At 42.6% G+C, this 20,808-nt stretch overlaps 1 protein-coding gene across 1 annotated transcript; it reads left to right on the top strand.

Moving 5' to 3' along the window:
• The first annotated feature begins 2,081 nt into the window (after window positions 1-2,081).
• LOC310962682 (dynein axonemal light chain 4) lies at window positions 2,082-8,285 on the top strand. The gene is made up of 4 exons (XM_083935200.1): window positions 2,082-2,142; window positions 4,492-4,571; window positions 5,624-5,707; window positions 7,264-8,285. The coding sequence occupies exons 2-4, from the start codon at window positions 4,500-4,502 to the stop codon at window positions 7,426-7,428; spliced, it is 321 nt and encodes a 106-aa protein (XP_083791326.1). The 5' UTR covers window positions 2,082-2,142; window positions 4,492-4,499; the 3' UTR covers window positions 7,429-8,285.
• Window positions 8,286-20,808: the final 12,523 nt, after the last annotated feature.

Here is a 20,808-nt window from a genome sequence, read left to right as displayed (position 1 = left end):
CTCCCTGACGCTCCCTGCAGCTGGACTCGGGACTATGCATGGCAGGGGCGTCACCCCCTGAGCCAGGTCTTGACCTGGAGTCATACCCTCTGCATCTTCTCTGGGAGCCACCAGTGGAGTCAAGATTCGCCTGCTCCAGGGCTCCAACTGCGGGCTCTTGTCAGCCATATCATATTAAAAGTGAACCATCAGCTCTCCCCACGGAGACGGTTGTTTGGGGCAGATTGTTCCAGAGAGAGATCCCAGTTTTGGAAAAAGAGCTCTTCTCTCTTAGAGCTATTTTACCTCTAACACCAGGGTGTTGCACGACATAATGCTTGCTCTTGTGTTGTAATCATGTGGCTTCCAACCATGCCAATGTGACATTTTACATATTCAGGGGCCCTTTTTTGAAGTATATCAAACATACAGTTAAGTTTGAGATGTTTAACTCGATCTTTAATGAATTAATAATAATAATAATCTTGCTTCGTTTCTACAGGTCTGTGTCCTAATAGGATCATTTTGTGTGACCTACATAGTGTTTTTAAGCTTTTGGGAAGATCCATGCAACACACTGCACATGCATGGTTAAAGCGTCACTGTAATGTAAATGTAAAGAGGCAACAAACAGTTTCTTAAACCTTTATTTTTTTAAAATGAATGTTACTAAAATAAAACATAAAAATGCAGTTTTCGATAAGTTTTGTAGCTGCATATTTTCCCCAGAGACAGGCTGTTTTAGAGAGGCTTAAATGTGTTTGACAGACAGGTTTTGGAGTCAATATTTTCGTATATTTTTTTTGTATTTAGTGCCAAATAAAAATATTTCTGGAAGAGGACAGAAGAGATGGGAGAGAGAGAGACGGAGAGAAAGATTATTATGTGATCTGTTTGTCTGCGTTCCCATGATTGAGACTGTAACCCACAGGAGAGTCATTGTTTCAGAAACCAAATGAATCCGTGTGTTATGTCAGCAGGCGTGCGAGGCCAAATGCACAACTCAGGTTATCAGACGCAACTCTCACACAGAGAATCACTTTCAGAGCTTTGTGGATTATTGTGTGTGTATGTGGGTGTGTGTGTGTGTGTGTGTGTGTGTGTGTGTGTGTGTGTGTGTGTGTGTACCTGGGGATTCCACCCAGATGTTTCCAGCTGAATGTGGGTCAGATGCAGTAAGAGGGCTGATTACAAAGAACAGTAAAAGGTTTTACTCACAGAGCTCGATGGACTGTGGTGTAACTGTAGAGCAGACAGACAGAGGGGGGAAGTGACTGAGTGCATTCAAAATATTGTACAATCATGAGGTATTTTCAGGTTAGATAGATAGATAGATAGATAGATAGATAGATAGATAGATAGATAGATAGATAGATAGATAGATAGATAGATAGATAGATAGATAGATAGATAGATGGATAGATAGATAGATAGATAGATAGATAGATAGATAGATAGATAGATAGACAGATAGATAGATTGATAGATAGATAGATAGATAGATAGATAGATAGATAGATAGATAGACAGATAGATAGATAGATAGATAAATAGATAGATAGATAGATAGATAGATAGATAGATAGATAGATAGATAGATAGATAGATAGATAGATGGATAGATAGACAGATAGATAGATAGATAGATAGATAGATAGATAGATAGATAGATAGATAGATAGATAGATATAGATAGAAAGAAAGATAGATAGATAGATAGATAGATAGACAGATAGATAGATAGATAGATAGATAGACAGATAGATAGATGGATAGATAGATAGATAGATAGATAGATAGAAAGATAGATAGATAGATAGATAGATAGATAGATAGATAGATAGATAGATAGAAAGATAGATAGATAGATAGATAGATAGATAGATAGATAGATAGATAGATAGATAGATAGATAGATAGATAGATATAAAGAAAGAAAGGAAGAAAGGAAGAAAGAAAGAAAGATAGAAAGACAGAAAGAAAGAAAGTTAGTGAGTGACAGTGTTGAGTCCTTCAGTTGAATGACAGACTCTGAACCAATAGGAACGAAGCTACGCTGTGGTGGGCGGGGCTTCCTCTGTACGGACATCCGGTGTTTAAAATGTCTCCTTAACAACCGAACTGGGAGTCAAACAGCAGAAGTTTTCGGTGGAGAAACGCCTCGTAAGTAACTAACATCTCCTTCGGTGTTAACGTCTGTATTTATTGAGTACCGACAACACACCCTAAGTCGTAACATCACAACGGTTGGTTTTTAAAAAAGTCGTTTTTGAGGGTAGAAAACATCTACCGGTAGCTGTTTGCTATCAAACAAGCTAAGCTAATTAGCTAGCTGGTAAAACCTACTTCGTTGGTAACGGTTGCTAAGTAGAGTGGGCATCGTCATGTTCGCAAACAAACCGTTATCTGCAGATGTCGTCCCGAGGATAAATCATCTACTCCGGAGTAAAATACGATGACATACTTGTTGTAGCTAGCTAGCGATGGTCCCACAGCTGGGTCATGTTACAGTGTTGTTAGCTACAGATGTGAGTTTGCTCTTATGGCATTTAATAGATAAACATTTACTGGAATCACGCTCCTATCTGTGTTCATTTTAGATATCAATAACATTATTTCCCCGGGTGAAAGTTCAATTCTCACTATAGCCACAAGGATAATTTCAGATACACACAGTTGTCCCTATCTACAATTTTCATTTCAGGTATCCACAGTACAGGTGTTGTGTCGTATTCAGCACCCCTGCCGTGAAATGCACCCCCTCGCATTATAGGTGATATTTATAGGTGATATTCTGGATCAAAAGGCTGTTGTTTCCACCTATAGGAGTAGTTTATATACAGGTATATATATACATTTATACAGCTAACCCACAACGGTCACAACATTGGTTACTTACAGTCTTTAAACTATTTTAAAGAGTTTAAAATCACAAACTCTGATAATAGCGAACACAAAACAATACATTTTTGTATGTACTGTGGAAATAAACTGCAGCCATAATTACAAAATGAGTTAAATGGATCTTTTGAACAAGTTGAATGTATTTGACTCAGTGTTTCCTGAATATAATCCCAGCTTTTCTTGCAATTCATAGGTTCAAAAGTGTGTGCTGTTAATGTGGTTACCTGTATATAAACTACTCCTATAGGTGGAAACAACAGCCTTCTCATGCAGACTATCACCTATAATGTGAGGGGGTGCATTTCACGACAGGGGTGCTGAATACGGCACAACACTGGTGCTTGCAAATGTTTGAATTTTAATGTTTTGATTTCAAGGTTTGAAAAGGGGCTTGAGTTTTGGATACAGCGCTTGAAAATGCTTGAAGTTGTAGCCGCATTTGTTTAACAACAACTGGTGTTACAAAACAAAATGTTAGTTGTCTAGAATGTAATTCTGTGTCTTGTAATGTGATTTTTTTTTTTTTTTTAAATATATGTATTTATAGAAATATGTAATTGACCACACCTGTTAGGTGCTTGAAAGGCTTGAAAATGGACCAGGAAAGTGCTTGAATTTGACCTTTGAAAAGTTATAGGAATCCTGACAACGTTATTCTAGTACAATGACACCACTATCTAGATATTCACCATTGAATTTAATATTATGCATATGTGTAACGCAGTACTTACTAGTAAAATTGCAGCTTTGTGTATCCGTAATGACCCTATTACTAGTCTACGACTAGATTTTGGATACTCAAAATTACTTTATGGATATCTGAAATGTTTTTTTTTATAAATTTCTCTTTATTGATCCCTTTGGGATGACGCCTGCAAGGAAATTGAATTTTAAGAAGGTATAAAAGAAATACAGTTTAAGACAATAAACTCTTAGCTAAATAAATATAGAAAGTAAAACAATAGACAGTAAACAATAAACTCTTAGCTAAATAAATATAGAAAGTAAAACAATAGACAGTAAACAATAAACTCAATAAAACTCAATAAAGTTAAATATATAAAGTAGAGATAAAAAACAAGTAAAATGAAATCAGAGAAATGTATAAGATAAAATATATATGTCTGTATATGACAGAAATGAGCAGTAAGATTACATTACTGCACTTAAGTGGTGAATAAAGTTATTGCACGAAGAAAAGAAGACAAGTGTCCAGGTATGTGAGAGTAGATTATTAATTGCACATTGAGTGGCTCCCACTCCTTCCTTTCTGTCCTCTTTATTTCCTCCTCCCCCCGAGTGAGGACGTCATCCTCTACAACACAGTGTGATGTCCTGAGAGACAAAGGAGTTCTTGAGCCTGTTGGTCCTACACTTGGGCAGGAGCAGCCTTCCACTGAACAGGCTCCTCTGGGTGCTGATGACGGTGTGCAGGGGGTGGCTGGCATTGTCCATAATGTCCAGTGCCCTCCTCTCTGCCACCGTCACCAGTGAGCCCAGTTTCATGCCGACTACAGAGCCGGCCCGCCTGATCACTTATCCAGTCTGGAGGTGTGCTTCTTTTCTTTTTTCTAACATGTAGAAAATGTCCTTTTTTGTCTTCTGCAGGAGTCGGAATGGCTGGGACTGGCGAGGGAAAGAAAGAGGAGGCCGACTACAAGAGGCTGCACAGCTTCCCTCTGATCAGGGTAGGGGAGAAACAGGACAGTGCCTCTGGGTACAGGACGAGAACATCCTACTTGGTCGGGAGCAGTCCATTCTGCAATGACAACATGAGAACTACATTTTGATTGTATACTTTTTGCTTTGTCGGCTGGGGTTTAGTTGGTCATAGTCGTGGTGTATCAGCAGGTTGCGGATGAACTGTTTGTGTATTGTGCTCGTGTAAGTGTCATTAAGTAACTGTCGGGCTTTTGGAGCTGTAAGAAAATGTCAATTCACAAGCAAATGCAACCCTGAGTGATCTGCAGCTATAATTCATGAGAGCATGTTTACTCCACAGACTCATAGTTAACACAAACCAGAGCTGTTGGTCACAGACAGACACACTCTTCCTCTTCCTACTGTTAGGAAACAAGAGGACACATACTGAATTTCACAAGATTTAGTGTGGAATTTACACCTGTGTCTCCTATACATACAACAGATAACACACAGCACGCAAACAGAGAGAAGTGGAGGAAAGTATCTGGCTCAAATGGATCTAACATTAGGCGACGTTGCTGAAATGTGTGACTACACGAGAGTCGCGTTACTCTCTGACAGACCTAGTTCGAAAGCGTTTATAGTTGTTCCAAAGAAGGTGGTTTACCATCATAGAGAGTAAATGAGATGCAGTATCGTCTAAATGTGGGGATGACGGTGCACATTTTCTGACAGTCTCCCCTGGAAAGCATTCATGGTGTTACACCCAGTTGTGTGATAGTTGTGCCAAGAATGAGAAGAGAGCTGGCCAGACATGGAGGCTACTGTATCCTGTCAGTAGGATGGGTTCAGCGTGTACTCCAGGTATCAGGTTCTGCACCATGGCTCGTGTGTGTGTTACACTGTACACTCGCTTTGCTTTTACTCTGTTCTTTTAGAAAAACAAATCCTAGTCTATAATTCATTAACGTTTTTAAGTATAAGTCAGACTGTTTCTTTCTTGTTTGTTTGTGGTTCACCCACATACTCGTTTGTAATAGCGCGGACAGACTCTGAGAGGAAAGTGTCAGCCCTTACCATTTGTGTTCGTCCTCAGCATACGGACATGCCGGAGGAAATGAGGGTCGAGACCATGGAGCTTTGTGTGACAGCCTGTGAAAAGTTTGCCACCAACAATGAGGTAAGTGTGCATTGTGTCGTCTGTCTTTGATGTTTCTGTCGGTGGCTTGAGAGAAATGTGTTTTGACCGTGCTGTTTCTGTAGTTCATGGCGTTTGAAAGGTAATTAAACCACAATCTTAACAGTGTAGTGTCAGTATTTGTTTAGTTAAGTGGAAGGTAGGGCCGTACTGAATAGTAAAAAATGTGTTTCTATCCAAAAAAAATTCTGCTTTAGTCCATTTGAATAAATTCCAAGCTTCATTCAAAAGCCTCAATAGAAGCTTTGAATGTCAAAAAATGACATTTGGTACAGCAAGAGTGTAAAATGTAGTTCCCTGTAATAAAGAAACCATTTGCCCTTAAAATGATCAGTTGCTCACCCCGTGTTATGTTGAATTCTTGCAGTAAAATGTGTGAATCAGTGAATAGAGTATTGAGAGTCATAGTTATATAACTTCATGTCATTTTGGATTCTTTGTTTGCTGTGGAGGCATGCAGGTAACACGCTTTTGTCTTCAATAATTCAAGGTAACATAAGGGTACAGTTGTCAAATGATAAATTCTACATTACCGTGTGTTTCAAAACAATACGATATCATTACGATACATTTGAGAGTATCGAAAGTATTAAAGCTCTAAAAAGCACGTCCACAGTCAGATTTTGGCAGGGGAGAAAATCAACTGTGTCCTTTTCTGTAACAGCACTGTGTGCAGCAGGTTATTATTAGGGCGCACTCACACCGTCCTTCCGCACCGGGCCAAAACAGGTTTTACGGGTCAAGCCTAGTTCGTTTGACCAGTGTGAGTGCAACCGCTCCGCGCCTAGCTGCGGCCAGCTTGCCGTCCACGGGCCGTTTGAGAGAGGTGGGCTTTTGTAAAGCACGTTTGCACATGCACGAGCGTGCGTATGTGTACGAGCACAAGTGTGCGCACGTGCACGAGCACGAGGCCTACGGCGGCTCAGGCGTCATTTTATGTGCGCCTGTTGGGACATAGAAAATAGAAGGACGGACCATGCGCGGACATTTAACAACAACAACAATGGCGGTGAAAGGTTCACGTTGGTGTGATGCGGAGGTGGAGTGTTTACTGCAGATTTGGTCGATGAAAATATTCAAAAACTCCGAGGTCTATGGAAAGATTTGTAAACAAAGTGACGCATCGCGATGACGTCATCAATGCGTGTGACGTGTTACGGCGTGATGACGTATGGACAGCAAGAAGCATTCGCCGAGGCCCAGGTAGTGTGAGTACAAACGGGCCTGGGGCGCGGGGGGAGAGGGAGGGGGACACAAGTACCCTAAAGCCCGGGGCGCGGTGAGGACGGACAGTGTGAGTGCGCCCTTAAAAAAAAGAAAGAAAATATCCTATTTTGTGTGCCAAGGATTTTAAGTATGGGGTTTTTTTTTTTTTAAATGAGTGTTGTATCAGAGTTTAAAATGCTGGTATCGTGACAACCTTTACGCCGGGTTACTCATTAATATACGAATAATCCTGTTTAGCACAAGGTAATCTTTTAAATTCATGTTCTTCATTGGTTGATGTTCATTCTTCTGTCTTCTATCGTCTTTCCCAGAGTGCAGCGAAGATGATCAAAGAGTCCATGGACAAGAAATTCGGCAGCTCGTGGCACGTTGTGATCGGCGAAGGCTTCGGCTTCGAGGTCACGCACGAGGTGAAGAACCTGCTCTACATGTTCTTTGGAGGGAGTCTGGCGGTGTGCGTGTGGAAGTGCTCGTAGCATCTCCCCGCCTCCCCTCTGACGCGGTCACTGGGCTGGGAATGAACGCCAGCCACCCGCCGGACGCTGGTTACAGTTGTGTTGCGGCAGGTTAGTTCGTCCACGTCACCAGCCGCTGTGGCAGATAATAAAGCAACAGTTGGAGATGTTGTCCAGTTTAAAAATGTAGTTGGAAGGGAAAATAGTTGAAAGGGAATTTTGAGTGCGGCAGACACTTTAAAACGGAAGGCGCGGAAACAGCTCTCGGCCTCGTCCGCCACTTTTCTCTTTGTTTTCAACCCTCCGTCCGTCTCTGAAGCTGTATCCATGGTTCTAAACATTCGCGAGGGTGCTTGTGCAAGTAAGTTCAACTTCAACAAACAATTCAGCGAGCCGGGGTCCCCAGACTCCTTTTATCCTCATTCCTCTTCAGGGAGCGCGTGCGTGCGAGTGTGTCAGAGAGTTTATATGTTCGTGTGTGCTGGACACACACACTGTTTTTTGTAACATTTCATCGTCACCTTCCTCAGCAGTTTGTACAACAGTAAACCGTCCACACCAAACCCTTCTTTTTCTCTATCTCTTCCTCTCCGACCGCACTAGTCTTTCAATAAGATTTGTAATATTTTTTATGTGTACATATTTTGATGCGACTTGAAGGACTTGTTTTTAAAGAGCAGCGTCATCTTCTTACAAATGAAGGCTCCGAATCTTCCGAGCCAAACAACAACCAAACCCCGATCCACCTTTTCTCACTTCGAAGGTGTGTTTGTAATAATCCCTAATGACATCGCCCCGCGGGGTGATACTAACAATGTGATTGTTTTCATGTTGACGCCAGTTTGAATGATCCAGCGCAATGGACCATTTTGTGTGAATTGACCTGATTGTACAATAAACTCTGAAATGTGGTGAAACACAAACTTAAAATGTCGCCTTTGTTCTTCATAACATTTGCTAATGGCTGAAGGAAATGGCTGCAGAGCCAGAGAGAAGCAACTTTGGGTAGACGGAGAGCGATTTGTCTTTTCGGGAGAACAGTTAACGCAGTTATAGGAACATGAATGACTGCAGCAGCACCGGAGACGCTCAAAATGACACGTTTGTCTCATGCATCAATAGATTTTGAATTTGAACGCCTGGTTTTGAAATATGACGAGTGAAACGTTGGGAAATAAAGACAAATATACGCTTCACACAGAGGAATAACACGCCAGCAGCTGCTTTTTAAAGGCTTTTCATAAATAAGGTGTAAACACAGGAGGAGAACAACAGAGATACTTCCAATAACACCTGACAAGGGTGTATCTTCTCAAGGAAGGAGAGAAAAGGTGAACAGTGGAGTGTGGACGACTTGTCAGTGAATGATAAAGAACGTTTTCCCCAAGAAACTGGAGGAAGTTGAGTTAAAAAGATGCTTTACAATCTCAATGTTATTTCTCTTTTTAAAGGACGTTTTGTGGAAAAGTTTCTCAAACTCGCATTTTTTCTTTTTCTTAAACGTCTTTGTAGAGTTCCTTATTGAAACCAACGGGTACGATTGCACTCTGTGGTTTCAGTGAGGGCTGCTCCAGTTCCTGCAGTCTATTTTTACTGCTGTACTGATGCATTTCAAACACTTTTCTGCAGAGAGGAGAACAAATGATGAGCCAAAGCTACAAATTACCTCCGGCACACTTTCTCAGTCGTTCCATGATGTTTCAAATCAAAGATTAGCGTCATGTACGGCAGAGATCAGAATGAATAAAGGGAACATACAGTAAGTAAGTGACTCATCAGTTACTGCACAGTGACGTAGGAGTTTTCAAGGGAATATTCAGCAGGTTGGGTAAATGTGTTCATGTGAGACTCGAATGGATAAAACACTAAATTACCAAGTGAACTGACTCATTTCTAATTGATTTGTTCAAACTGTAACAAAAAGACAAGTATATCATTACAACTCGACTATTTGTTACATTTATACATTTTCATTCATTCATCTTCAACCTCTTGTCCCTGTCGAGGTCGCGGGGGGCTGGAGCTGATCCCAGCTGACATCAGGCGTGAGGCGGGGTACACCCTGGACAGAACACCAGTTTATCACAGGACACATAGAGACAAACAGACAGACAACCATTCACACCTACGGGTGATTTAGAGTCATCAATGAACCGAACACCAGCACGTCTTTGGACTGTGGGAGGAAACCGGAGAACCCGGAGAAAACCCACGCAGACACGGGGAGAACATGCACACTCTACACAGAAGCATTCGAACAGGAACCCTCTTGTTGTGAGGCGACAGTGCTGACTACCACGCCACCATGTCCAGTAGATATATATATATATATATGTACTTTGTGTACGTGTCCCTAACCCTGACATTAATCCTATTAATGTCAGGGTTAGGGACACATATGCAAACAAACCGTATTTCTAATGTAAAACTCCTCTTTAGACCTTTTCAGTGGAATTCCATTGCTAGGCAACAGCCTTGGCCCTTGTTAACTTCCTGTCAGTTGATGTCATTCACATGAACTGCAACAGGAAGGAAACTAGGGCACATTCAGGAGGTTTATGTTTACTTTGAAAAGGTTTATCAGTTAATTTAAACACTTGTTAAGTCTCTGGCCAAATGTGTGACCGATGTATCAGATGTTTAGAACATGGGATCCAATTTCACCAGAGTTACAATTGAAGACTTCTCCCAGTTCCTCAGTAAAAGTTGGTCTCAGCAGCTCTCTGAACAGGTTTTAGAAGACTTAATTAAGAACATTTAGTGCATTTTAGGAGCCCTCCTAGTAGTTAGATGAAATATTTTGGGACTTCGGGCCCAGATGAATAGAAAATATGCACTCCATTTTAAGCACGTGTGCAGAAACAGTAGTTGTCCACAGTCCACAGCTCAGTTCTGCATATTAGTGATGCAGACAATGCAGAAAGATGTGAGTCTTGTGATGTAATGAAGTGTCCCTGTTGCACCGGGACAGTGCAGAGGGCATTGTGACCCAGCAGTGAAGGGAGGGAGGTCGTCATAAGTGACACATTAGCTGAATCTGGCAGCTTCTACCTCAGCACTCGTGTAAACAAACACCGTGACCCTGAATCAGGTCGCACTGTGACACAAAATCAGACGACTCTCTCCAACCCTCCTCCAAAGCATTTACCTTCTGTTTCACGCTCTTGTCTCACCTCGCACCTCTAATTTGGCACAAAACCCTCCTCTTGTGCAGAAATGAGGTAAAATAAGATCACCCTTTACGAGTCCCACAGTGGGGACATTTGCAGACACCGACCCTCACCCATGCTGCATGTCAGGAATTTACATTTAAAGTCATTGCTGTGAGAGAAACCTGGTTGAAGGACATGCAAGTCGGCAGCGTACAGACAAACGGCTACAACACGTTTTATGTTAACAGGGCGTGGTGGTTAGCACTGTCACCTCACAGCAAGAAGGTTCCAGGTTTGAATCCCGGCTGGGGCCCTTCTGTGTGGAGTTTGCATGTTCTCCCCGTGTCTGCGTGGGTTTTCTCCGGGTTCTCCGGTTTCCTCCCACAGTCCAAAGACGTGCAGGTGTTCGGTTCATTGATGACTCTAAATCACCCGTAGGTGTGAATGGTTGTCTGTCTCTGTTCGTCTCTATGTGTCCTGTGATAGACTGGCGTCCTGTCCAGGGTGGACCCCGCCTCACGCCCGATGTCAGCTGGGATCGGCTCCAGCCCCCCGCGACCCCGACAGGGATAAGAGGTTGAAGATGAGTGAGTGAGGATGGGGAAAGGTGGAGGGGGCGTTGCCCTCTGTGCCTGACTTGATGGAAGCATCAACTATAGAAATCATTGATGATATGGGAAAAAATATGTTAGAGAGAAAGTAGTTACACATTAGGAGGAACTGAAGTCTTCCTGAAACCAGAGTTCAGAATCAGACCAAAGGAAAGATGCATCTCAACTCTTTAAGGACAGACACTTTAAGAAGAGCAACAGCACTTTATTGGAGATTTGCACACTACATTTTAACACATTGCTTTTTGTACATATGTATTGAATGTTTGTCGCCATGTTTGTTGTCCTTTGCTGGGTCTTGGGGTTTGCTGTGTGGGCCGCACAGCTCAACCTGGAGCAGAGGGACATGGGGTTAAATGTGCAGATGACATGTGTTAGTTACTTATTTGAGAAGCTAAGAATGGGTATTGTGTTGCTCCATAAGTGTGTGGGGAATAAATCAAGAGTGTTGTGTACTCACCAGTTGTGTTCAGGGTGTGCAGGCAAAAGGCTTCCCCAGGAAACGGACGCCGCCTATATAGATCCGGGAGGAGCCAAGTGTAAGTTGGTGTGGGGACGGTAAATGTGTGCATTGTATTTTAATGGAGGTAATATGAAGTGTATTGGTGTATTTTCTGTTAGTGGACGGAGCGTAGGATGTATATAGGTTACAGATAATGTGGTGTGTGTATATACAGAAATAAAAACAATGGTGGCTTAAACATGTTTTAGGCAGGGGATCCCGGGGAATGGATTCTTCCAAAGGTAATTGGTTGACACCCTATAAATAGGCGCCATGTTGGCAACCTGAGGTTCTTCTTTGTTGGTGCCACTGATGTGCATTTACTGTTTGCCAAGAGCGATGACTAAAAGAACCGCCTTGGTGACCCACCTCGAACCTTGCCTGTGGATTATTTTTTTACTGTATCATCCAGCTGCAATTGTGGTCATTCTCACAGGTTCTTTGGCATTTCTCCATCCCATAAACATTTATCTTCAGTGATTACATTGGATTTGACAGGGATACATCTGGATTTCTGTGGTCACAATAATCCACTGTTCACTTTCACCTGGAGTCTCCTGGTCGGTCTATTTTGCGTGGAGGAACCTGCACATTCTGCCGTTATTTCAACAACCCTCAGATTAATCCAGTGGGTCTTGTGTCAGTAAACACGACTCCACCCTGTGATGCATCGCATTCATTATTCAGCTCAGACACTCTTTATATATCTCCTCCCTCTCTCTGTGTCTCCTCGACTTGGTTAAATATTCATACAAAGAGCCACGCAGTCACACTAAAGGCTCTTGCTCGGTTTCAACACTAAAATGCTCTCCCCGGGGCGCGACAGGAAGCTCATTTTCAAGAGGCTTTGCACAAACTTTCAGTAAAGTTAGAGACGAGGAAAATAATGCATGTCATGAACACATCTCCCTAATCTCACACGGGCAACCTGCATGTGACTGGATTTGATGTTAAGAGATTATTGGGAGCTACTTCTACAAGCAACCCCTAAACATAAGCCCCTTTCACACACTTTCACACTGCCTGTGTAAAATCATAACGAAGAATTCACACGTAAATTTCATTCATTTTCAAACGCTTATCCCTGTCAAGGTCGCGGGGGGCTGGAGCCAATCCCAGCTGGCATCGGGCGTGAGGCAGGGTCCACCCTGGACAGGACGCCAGTCTATCACAGGGTACACATAGAGACAAACAGAGACAGACAACCATTCACACCTACGGGCAATTAAGAGTCATCAATGAACCTAACACGGGCATGTCTTTGGGAGGAAACTGGAGAACCCGTAGGACACCCACGCAGACACGGGGAGAACATGCAAACTCCCCAAAGAAAGGCCCTACCTGGGACCTTCTCGTTGTGAGGCGACAGTGCTAACCACTACACCACCGTGTAGCCCACACGTGAATTTATAACAACTAATTTCATTGGTTCTTATAAAAGCTTGAAAGAAATATTTGGATGAACCTCGAGTCCAGCAGGTTTCCACCTGCGGAAATATATGTTTAACCAATCAATCAAGCAATCAACCAACAAATAAATAGGAGGTGTTCCAGGCACGTCCAGCTGGGAGGAGGCCTCGGGGAAGACCCAGGACCAGGTGGAGAGATTAGATCTCCACACTGGCCTGGGAACACCTCAGGATCCCCCAGTTAAAGCTGGTTAATGTGGCCCAGGAAAGGGAAGTTTGGGGTCCCCTAGAGCTGCCGCCCCTGTATAAGCGGTTGAAGATGAGTGAGTGAGTGTGATCAGGTACAAAAGGCAGATTACCTAGAGTGGGCAGCTCTAGACACCAGGCTGGAGAGTGGAGAGTGAAGAGAAAACAGAAGCAAATAGACTAGTGGTTGCTGTTCAGAGACTAATAATTAATCAGTTACAATCGTGTGCATGCGTCTGGGAGAGCTAACCACACATGCCCATGTTTACTGTCACTAAAGCTCAGTCAAGCTTTGAAGGGAGAGAAGTCATCTGCGTCTGTGCTTCACAGACTGGAGCGCAGTGTGAAATCAGAATCAGCCAGGCAGGACTTTTTCTTTTTCTTTTTTTATAAAGTCCTTTATTCTAGCCTCACTAACAACATAAATGATTGTTCTACAGTGTGGAGCTGAGCTGGCTGAACCCGTTTCAGGTTACCAAACAGTTATATTGATTTTGAGCAATGAGACTGCAGCTCAGCCGTGGATACAGCCAGGGAACACTGCCTGAAGGCGAGGGTGTCTTGGATGCGGATGACCTCAGTAGACCCTCACTTTATTTTTCCTGTGTGAAGAAAATGGAACAGGGCAACGTGCACCTGGCCCGGTGTGCGTAGTTAAAGTCTGCATGAGAATGTTACACATTTTCTGCATTGCATTTTTGCATTAACGCATTTATGCATTTACACCACCTTTTCCTGTGACTGCCCCAAAAAACGGCATCTTCCATTGCGGCGTTTTTTGCGGAACCTCCGTGTGAAAAGCGTAAACATTGATTACTGCAGCTTTAAGTTATTCTTCACCACTAATTCTGTTTAGGGCATATAACGCTGCTGCTAGGGGCATAGCCTCAGCTGCTATTTAAAGCCCAAAAGTCATGTCCTCTATTACTTTCTGTGAATTTTGGGACCTGAAGTGCCGTTTACATTTTAGGATTTACGTACAGTTGGTTTGAAGTTATAGTACACATGATGAATTCCCAAGGGCAGAACCGATTTTTTTCCAGACCCAGTTGCCATTAAAACTGATTTTTTTGACACTCCCCAAAATGAAGAAATACATAACAAATAACTGAAATCATTTCCCTATATTCCTAAACCAAAATGCAATTGCTGGCAGTGTGGCGACGTAGGGAAATGTTTGAGACATATAAACGGTGGTGTAGCCTAGTGGAGGGTATAGAAGAAGAAGAATTACTTTATTTATCCCGCAACAGGGAAATTTAATTTTTTTCACTCATATTATTAATCATGTTACACACACAGGCCTGAAATACACACACATGCACAGACAGGACCTATATACATGCAATTAAGGAGAGATGTTAGAGCGAGGACCCCGGCTGTTGGGGGTTCGGTGCCTTGCTCAACTGCACCTCTCCAGCCACCAGTCAACACTCCATACGTGGTCCACACAGGAACCAGCAACCCTACGGTTCCCAGCCAAGTCACCTATGGACTGAGCTACTGCCGCCCCTATACCTCTCAGCCAAAAAGCATTTGCCTATATAGGAGCGTATACCCACCTAGTACACTTACCTCGTTAGCTACCACGACACCACTGCATACAACTGTTTTCAAATGAGAGGAAATACAAAAAAAATATAAAAGGACAGTGGAATAATTAATAAATCTACTGTTAGGACAGCATTTGTCAGAGCTTTCACATCGTGTGTGACAGCAGCAGAAGGTAAGTAGAAAAATAGACGTTTATTGATGTGGAAAAACCATTGATTAGTACTTTAACATTTAATGTTGAACTTCAAACAGTGTTGCCCCGTCACACTGTGCCTTTATCCGAAGAATGTCTGTGTTGGAAAAGCTCAGTGCTGTATCTTAGCAACCTCTCTACCACCTGCAATGATGGATGGGAGGTTAAAGCCTTTGTGTGTGTGTGTGTGTGTGTGTGTGTGTACGTGTGCGTGTGCGTGTGCGCGCATGCGTGTGTGTGTGTGTGTGTGTCTTTAGGGCATCTTTAGGGGGTAGAATACGTCGTGACTGACAGCTCACAGAATTCAGTAGCTGGTACTGAAAAAAAAAGAGAGTTTCTGCAGAGAAAGTGTGTTTTTGAGGGTTAAGAGATTTAAATTTCTCCGATTTCAACAGTTGTTCAAGGACACAGAGAGCTAGAGGAGCAGAGTGGGAGAAGAGTGTGTTTGGCAGCCAGCTGTTAGAGACGGAGGGTGACGGAGCAAAAGAGGAACGGATGCATTTTTCATCTGCACATCTCTTGTGGGCTTTTTTTTTTTCATTGAGAAATGAGAAACAATCCAATATTAATATGAGTGTGTTTGTGCGTCTTTCTGCAAGTGTGTGTGTGTGTGTGTGTGTGTGTGTGTGTGTGTGTGTGTGTGTGTGTGTGTGTGTGTGTGTGTGTGTGTGTGTGTGTGCATGGCAGCTCCCATTTCGACCATCATCAGTAGCTGTGTTTCATTAGCTCACATTTAGACTGAGATAAAAGGCAGCCTGAGCTTGGGGGAGATGGAGGAGATGGAGGAGATGGAGGAGGGAGGTGAAATGAAGTGAGAGTAAAGAGGCAGAGGGGATAAAAGAGTAGCGTATGATGTTTGGATCAAGCTTGAGACAGCTTGTTTATAATAAATCAGTGAGAGACAGAGACAGAAAGAGGGCATTAGACAAAAAGAGAGACAGTTAGAGAAAAACCCAGAGGCCCAGAGAGCCGGTTGGTGAGCTGAGGTAAGAAAAACAAGTCAAAACATGTATGTGGAGACGTGGAGGTGATGGTTTCCCTCATCGATTCGCCAAAGGCTGAAGATGTCATTGAGAACTTTTTGCTTCACCTGTAAAATTGGTTGTTTTAAAAAAGAATAAAACACTAATTGCACCTAAAAACAAACAAAAAAATGCTCAGAGGGTCACAGAAGTGTGTGCCCTTTAATTATAAATGGTGCAGACAACCTTGAAAATCCTATAAAATATAAATTATGTTTGCAAGTCACTTTTTTCTGACCACAGTTAAATCAGCAGGGGTGCCGCCGAGTTCAAGCACACACTCATTTTAAAGTCTTCCACGCTCAGCATAATGCAAACTTAGCCCCAATAATCATAGTGACAAAGCTTTTCTGCACCAAGAGAATATAATTGGATGTACCTTTTGTTTTCTTTATTTATTCACAGTGTCCTTGGATTGTTGTGAAAGGCACCTCAAATTGGATTTTCATTATTGCAGATTTGTGGTTTGTTGTCACTGGAAGCTCCGACCCTGAAGGCGGACAAAAGGCGCCGAGTTACAGGAACGAAATGCAAAAATAACTGTGAAACATAATGAATCCAGATTCCCTCCAGCCCACAAGGACTCACTGAATAGTTAACAAGTATGAGAGTTATGTGAATTATACAAAATAAACAACAAATATGTTGATGTTGATGAGCCCTTCTGCCGAATGGGGCCATTTGCTGCAACTGTTCAAAATGAAACTTTTATAATGATTTTTTAATGACAAACATTTCAGCTGAACAACAGGAATAAAAGTGAAGAGGGTTTTTCTTAACAGAGAATTAACGAATGCATCAATGATGCATAGTAATAACAATTATGATCCATAATGAAAAATAATCGCATTTAAGCACCTTCTAGTAGTTTACTTAAACTAACTTTTAAAATAAAACACATCTTCATTCATCTTCAACCACTTGTCCCTGTCGGGGTCGTGTAGGGGCTGGAGCCGATCCCAGCAGACATCGGGCGTGAGGCGGGGTCCACCCTGGACAGGACGCCAGTCTATCACAGGACACATAGAGACAAACAGAGACAGACAACCATTCACACCTACGGGTGATTTAGAGTCATCAATGAACCGAACACCTGCACGTCTTTGGACTGTGGGAGGAAACCGGAGAACCCGGAGAACCAGGAACCTTCTTGCAGTGAGGCAACAGTGCTAACCACTACCCCACCGTGTCGCCTGATTTAATGAGATATAACAGAAGTGCTAAGGAGCAGGATATCACTGCAGCTTTCACTACTGTGGCTGCTCAGGGCAGCCATGTTGGATTAGATGTCGGGTTTCTCCCAATTTTGCAAGACGGATGCCTGACTTCAAGGGCGCACAATGACTATATTATGCTAACGTCAATCAAGCTGCTGCATCAGGAGTTCAGCCACTCTAGCCGTTAGCGCGGCTGTAGACTTTGTCTTGTTTGTTTCACGTCACCAGTGTGTAATTCACATTACATGGCTATAGCCCAGTTGTTAATCCCCCTCCCTACCTACTGACCAACATCATGGGGCCCCTATATTAAAGTAGTGTTCATTTAAAACGCACTTTATCTTCTCAGTGACTGACATCCACTGAGATTTATCCTAATCATCATCCGGGCAGCTACAAGTAACCAGAACCCACATAGCCTACTGTATCTTTGCTCTGAGATTTTTGTAAAGTGATAATCATTAATAGAGACTCATGCTTTTGGATAATAACACCGCACACATACAGAATATCATCTTCCTCCTGTAGCTTTTAGGGCCACTGTGGTTTTCGCTGGCTTCATTTGCATGTTGCTCATGCTGTAATCCGAAACATGCATGTTTGATGAGCTGATGAATAATAAATCGACATGACCACCTGCGTGAGTATAGGAACAAGCCTCGCACTAAATCTGTTCAATGCACTCTCTTAACTTCATAGTGATGAGTCAGCCTGACATTTGTAAGGTAGGTGATCTTTTGATCTGCACAGGTAGTGTGGGTCGTACAGACTGTCACAGGGGTGTGATACATGCATTTTGATTAAACTCTCAGATCTTTCACACAGATTGCGTCGCGTGTCTTAACACTCGTAAACAACATGTAGAGACACGAACACATGCAGACTTTAAAGAGACATACTTCACAAACTGTGTTTGCGGGACTCTCCATGAGGTCTGAGGTGCCTGAAGTCAAACACACACACACACACACACACACACACACACACACACACACACACACACACACACACACACACACACACACACACACACACACACACACACACACACACACACACACACACACACACACACACACACAGAATATAAAACATCTGTCTCACCCACTAGTTGTGAAGTCTTACTTTGTCGAAGCCTCTACAGACTGCAGATAAATGGCTGTTTATGTACATGAAGTACATTTTCACATACATCTTCCGATAACACACTGACTTATGCTTCGTCTCTGTTGTTCTTGCTGTAGTGTTATCTACAGCTGATTTTGTTCTGCATAATGATGCTGCTATAGTCTGAGTCTGCCGGGGGATAATACTTTTCCTGACACTCTGAGCTTCTCTCCTCTCTGTCTGTATCACTCATGTTTCGTCAACGCATGTTAATAATTCAACTTCATCCCCGGAGTTGTTTGTGCGTTGTCGTCTCGCAGGTCTCTGCTGATCATGGTGGTGCCTGCTGCCGTGGTCCTGCATGACGCTTCCTGCTGCTCTTATAATCTATCACCTTAGCTGTGCTTGTTTATACTATTCTGCTGTATTAACCACCATAACATATAAGTCATATTCACATTACTATAGATGTTATTATAGTTACTGGAAGTGTGTCTGTCTCTGTCTTTGTCTCTCTCTCTGTCCATCTGTCCTTTTCTCTCTCTCTCTCTCCTTCTCTTCCTCCCCAACCAGTGCAGACAGATGTGCGTCCTCCACAGAGCTGGGTCTGTCTGACGTTCCTGTCTGTTATAGTGAAGGTTTTCGTTGCCACCGTACTCTACAGGGGAATTGTTGGGTCTATGTAAATCATAAATAAGTCATAGAGTGTGGTCTATACCTAGTTTATTTTATTTTTTAGTGTCCTGGGATAACCTTTGTTAGGATTTAGCACTATGAATAAAATTGAATTGAATTACAGGAAACGCTGTCACAGCTTACATGGGTTAGAGCATTTACCTGACAAAACCAGAACTTTGAATCAGCCTGTTTGAGGAAATCAGTCGTCCTGACATTTGAGGTTTTTTTTCTAAGCAATTCAAATGAATATGCTAAAACAAAATGGCAATTCAATCTGATTATGAGGCTTTGAGCAAATACAATTAACTCTACATTTGAATGAAAAAGGATAATGGGACTTTGTTCCCAACAACTAATAGTTTGTTTGCCGATAAAGGTCAGAGGTTACTTGTAGCCTCTGTCTTGTGAATTGTTGCGTTAATTCAGATATGACAGGCGGTTATAGTGTGAGTTAGTGTGTGTCTGGGATAAACCTACTGATTCTCCATCTTTGTCTGCTGTCAGAAGTGCAGCAGAAGGGAAAGGTATCTAACCTGACCCCTCCAGATGGATTGATTCTCATTTGCTCTGCATATCCATCTGGGAACTCTCGTTTGGAGATCTTTTGGGAAGGGGCAAAAATACTGGTTGCTGATTGGATAAAACATCTGTTTGACACAAATTTACGGATAAAAGGCACAATTTCAGGTCGCCGGTCCATATTCCAACAGAAGAATCCAAGAGAAATAAGCGTTAGCGAGTGGCTAACAGAATTAGATCTACGGCTATCTGAAAATGTCATGCAAATCATTTCTGATCTGCATGTGTTGCGTCACACTCAAACCCGCCTGTGTGTGTATGTGTGTGTGTGTGTGTGTGTGTGTGTGTGTGTGTGCGCGTGTGTGTGTGTGTGTGTGTGTTTGACTAGCCACAGCACGCAGGGTGTGAGGGTTAGACTTTATAAAAAAAAATATCGACAAGGTGCCACATTGTTAGCATGCATTCAAGAGGAAGCTACATAGATGGCAGACACTGTGCCGAAATGCAAATATAGTGATGCAAAATACAAAACAGAGAAAGTTCATTCCAAAACAAAAAAAATTGGGAGTTGGCTTCACCTGCTGGCGTGCGCCCAAACCCTGGTTGAGTTAGGGCGGAGGGCCAACTTTGAAATGCTGTGTTTTTAAACCACAACGAATCCTTTAATACAGAAGTCATTGAATATAACAACAGAAGTAATCATTTCCACATCAAAGAAGTGCTGTCTTGATTTGCCCTTCATGGTCCCTTTACAATCATGTTTAAAATGTCTAACATCAGCGTAGTAGACAGTGCAAATCATCCTGCAATGTTCAGGTTGTGTGTGATGTGTGTGTACTAAAGTAGCTCCTTACTGCTCTGATCGACACACATCCTGGCTGTCTTTTGAAATAATCAGGCAGATTACCATCCCAATCTTCTTAGTCTTTTTTTTCTGAAGTGACCTCCAGGGATCAGACATACTGTACAAATTAAGTTGCACCCTAAAGCAGAATGTTGACAGGTCAAATACAGGGACAAAGGGACACACTTTGAAAGAGAGAGTAAACACATTGATCCGTGTCCAGATCGCTTTAACCTGGCACCCTCCCTACCTGAGCCTGGTAACAGCGAAACGTACAAACAACCGGGTAAAGGCTGACTGGATACGAGATAGAGTCCTGCCTTAGTCCACTGAGAAACAACAACAAC

The sequence above is a fragment of the Echiichthys vipera genome, assembly GCF_963691815.1.
Source record: "Echiichthys vipera genome assembly, chromosome: 2".
In the NCBI taxonomy this organism is placed as follows: Eukaryota; Metazoa; Chordata; class Actinopteri; order Perciformes; family Trachinidae; genus Echiichthys; species Echiichthys vipera.
The sequence above is the reverse complement of the archived record's forward strand: the minus strand, read 5'-3'. Positions and strand labels throughout refer to the sequence as shown.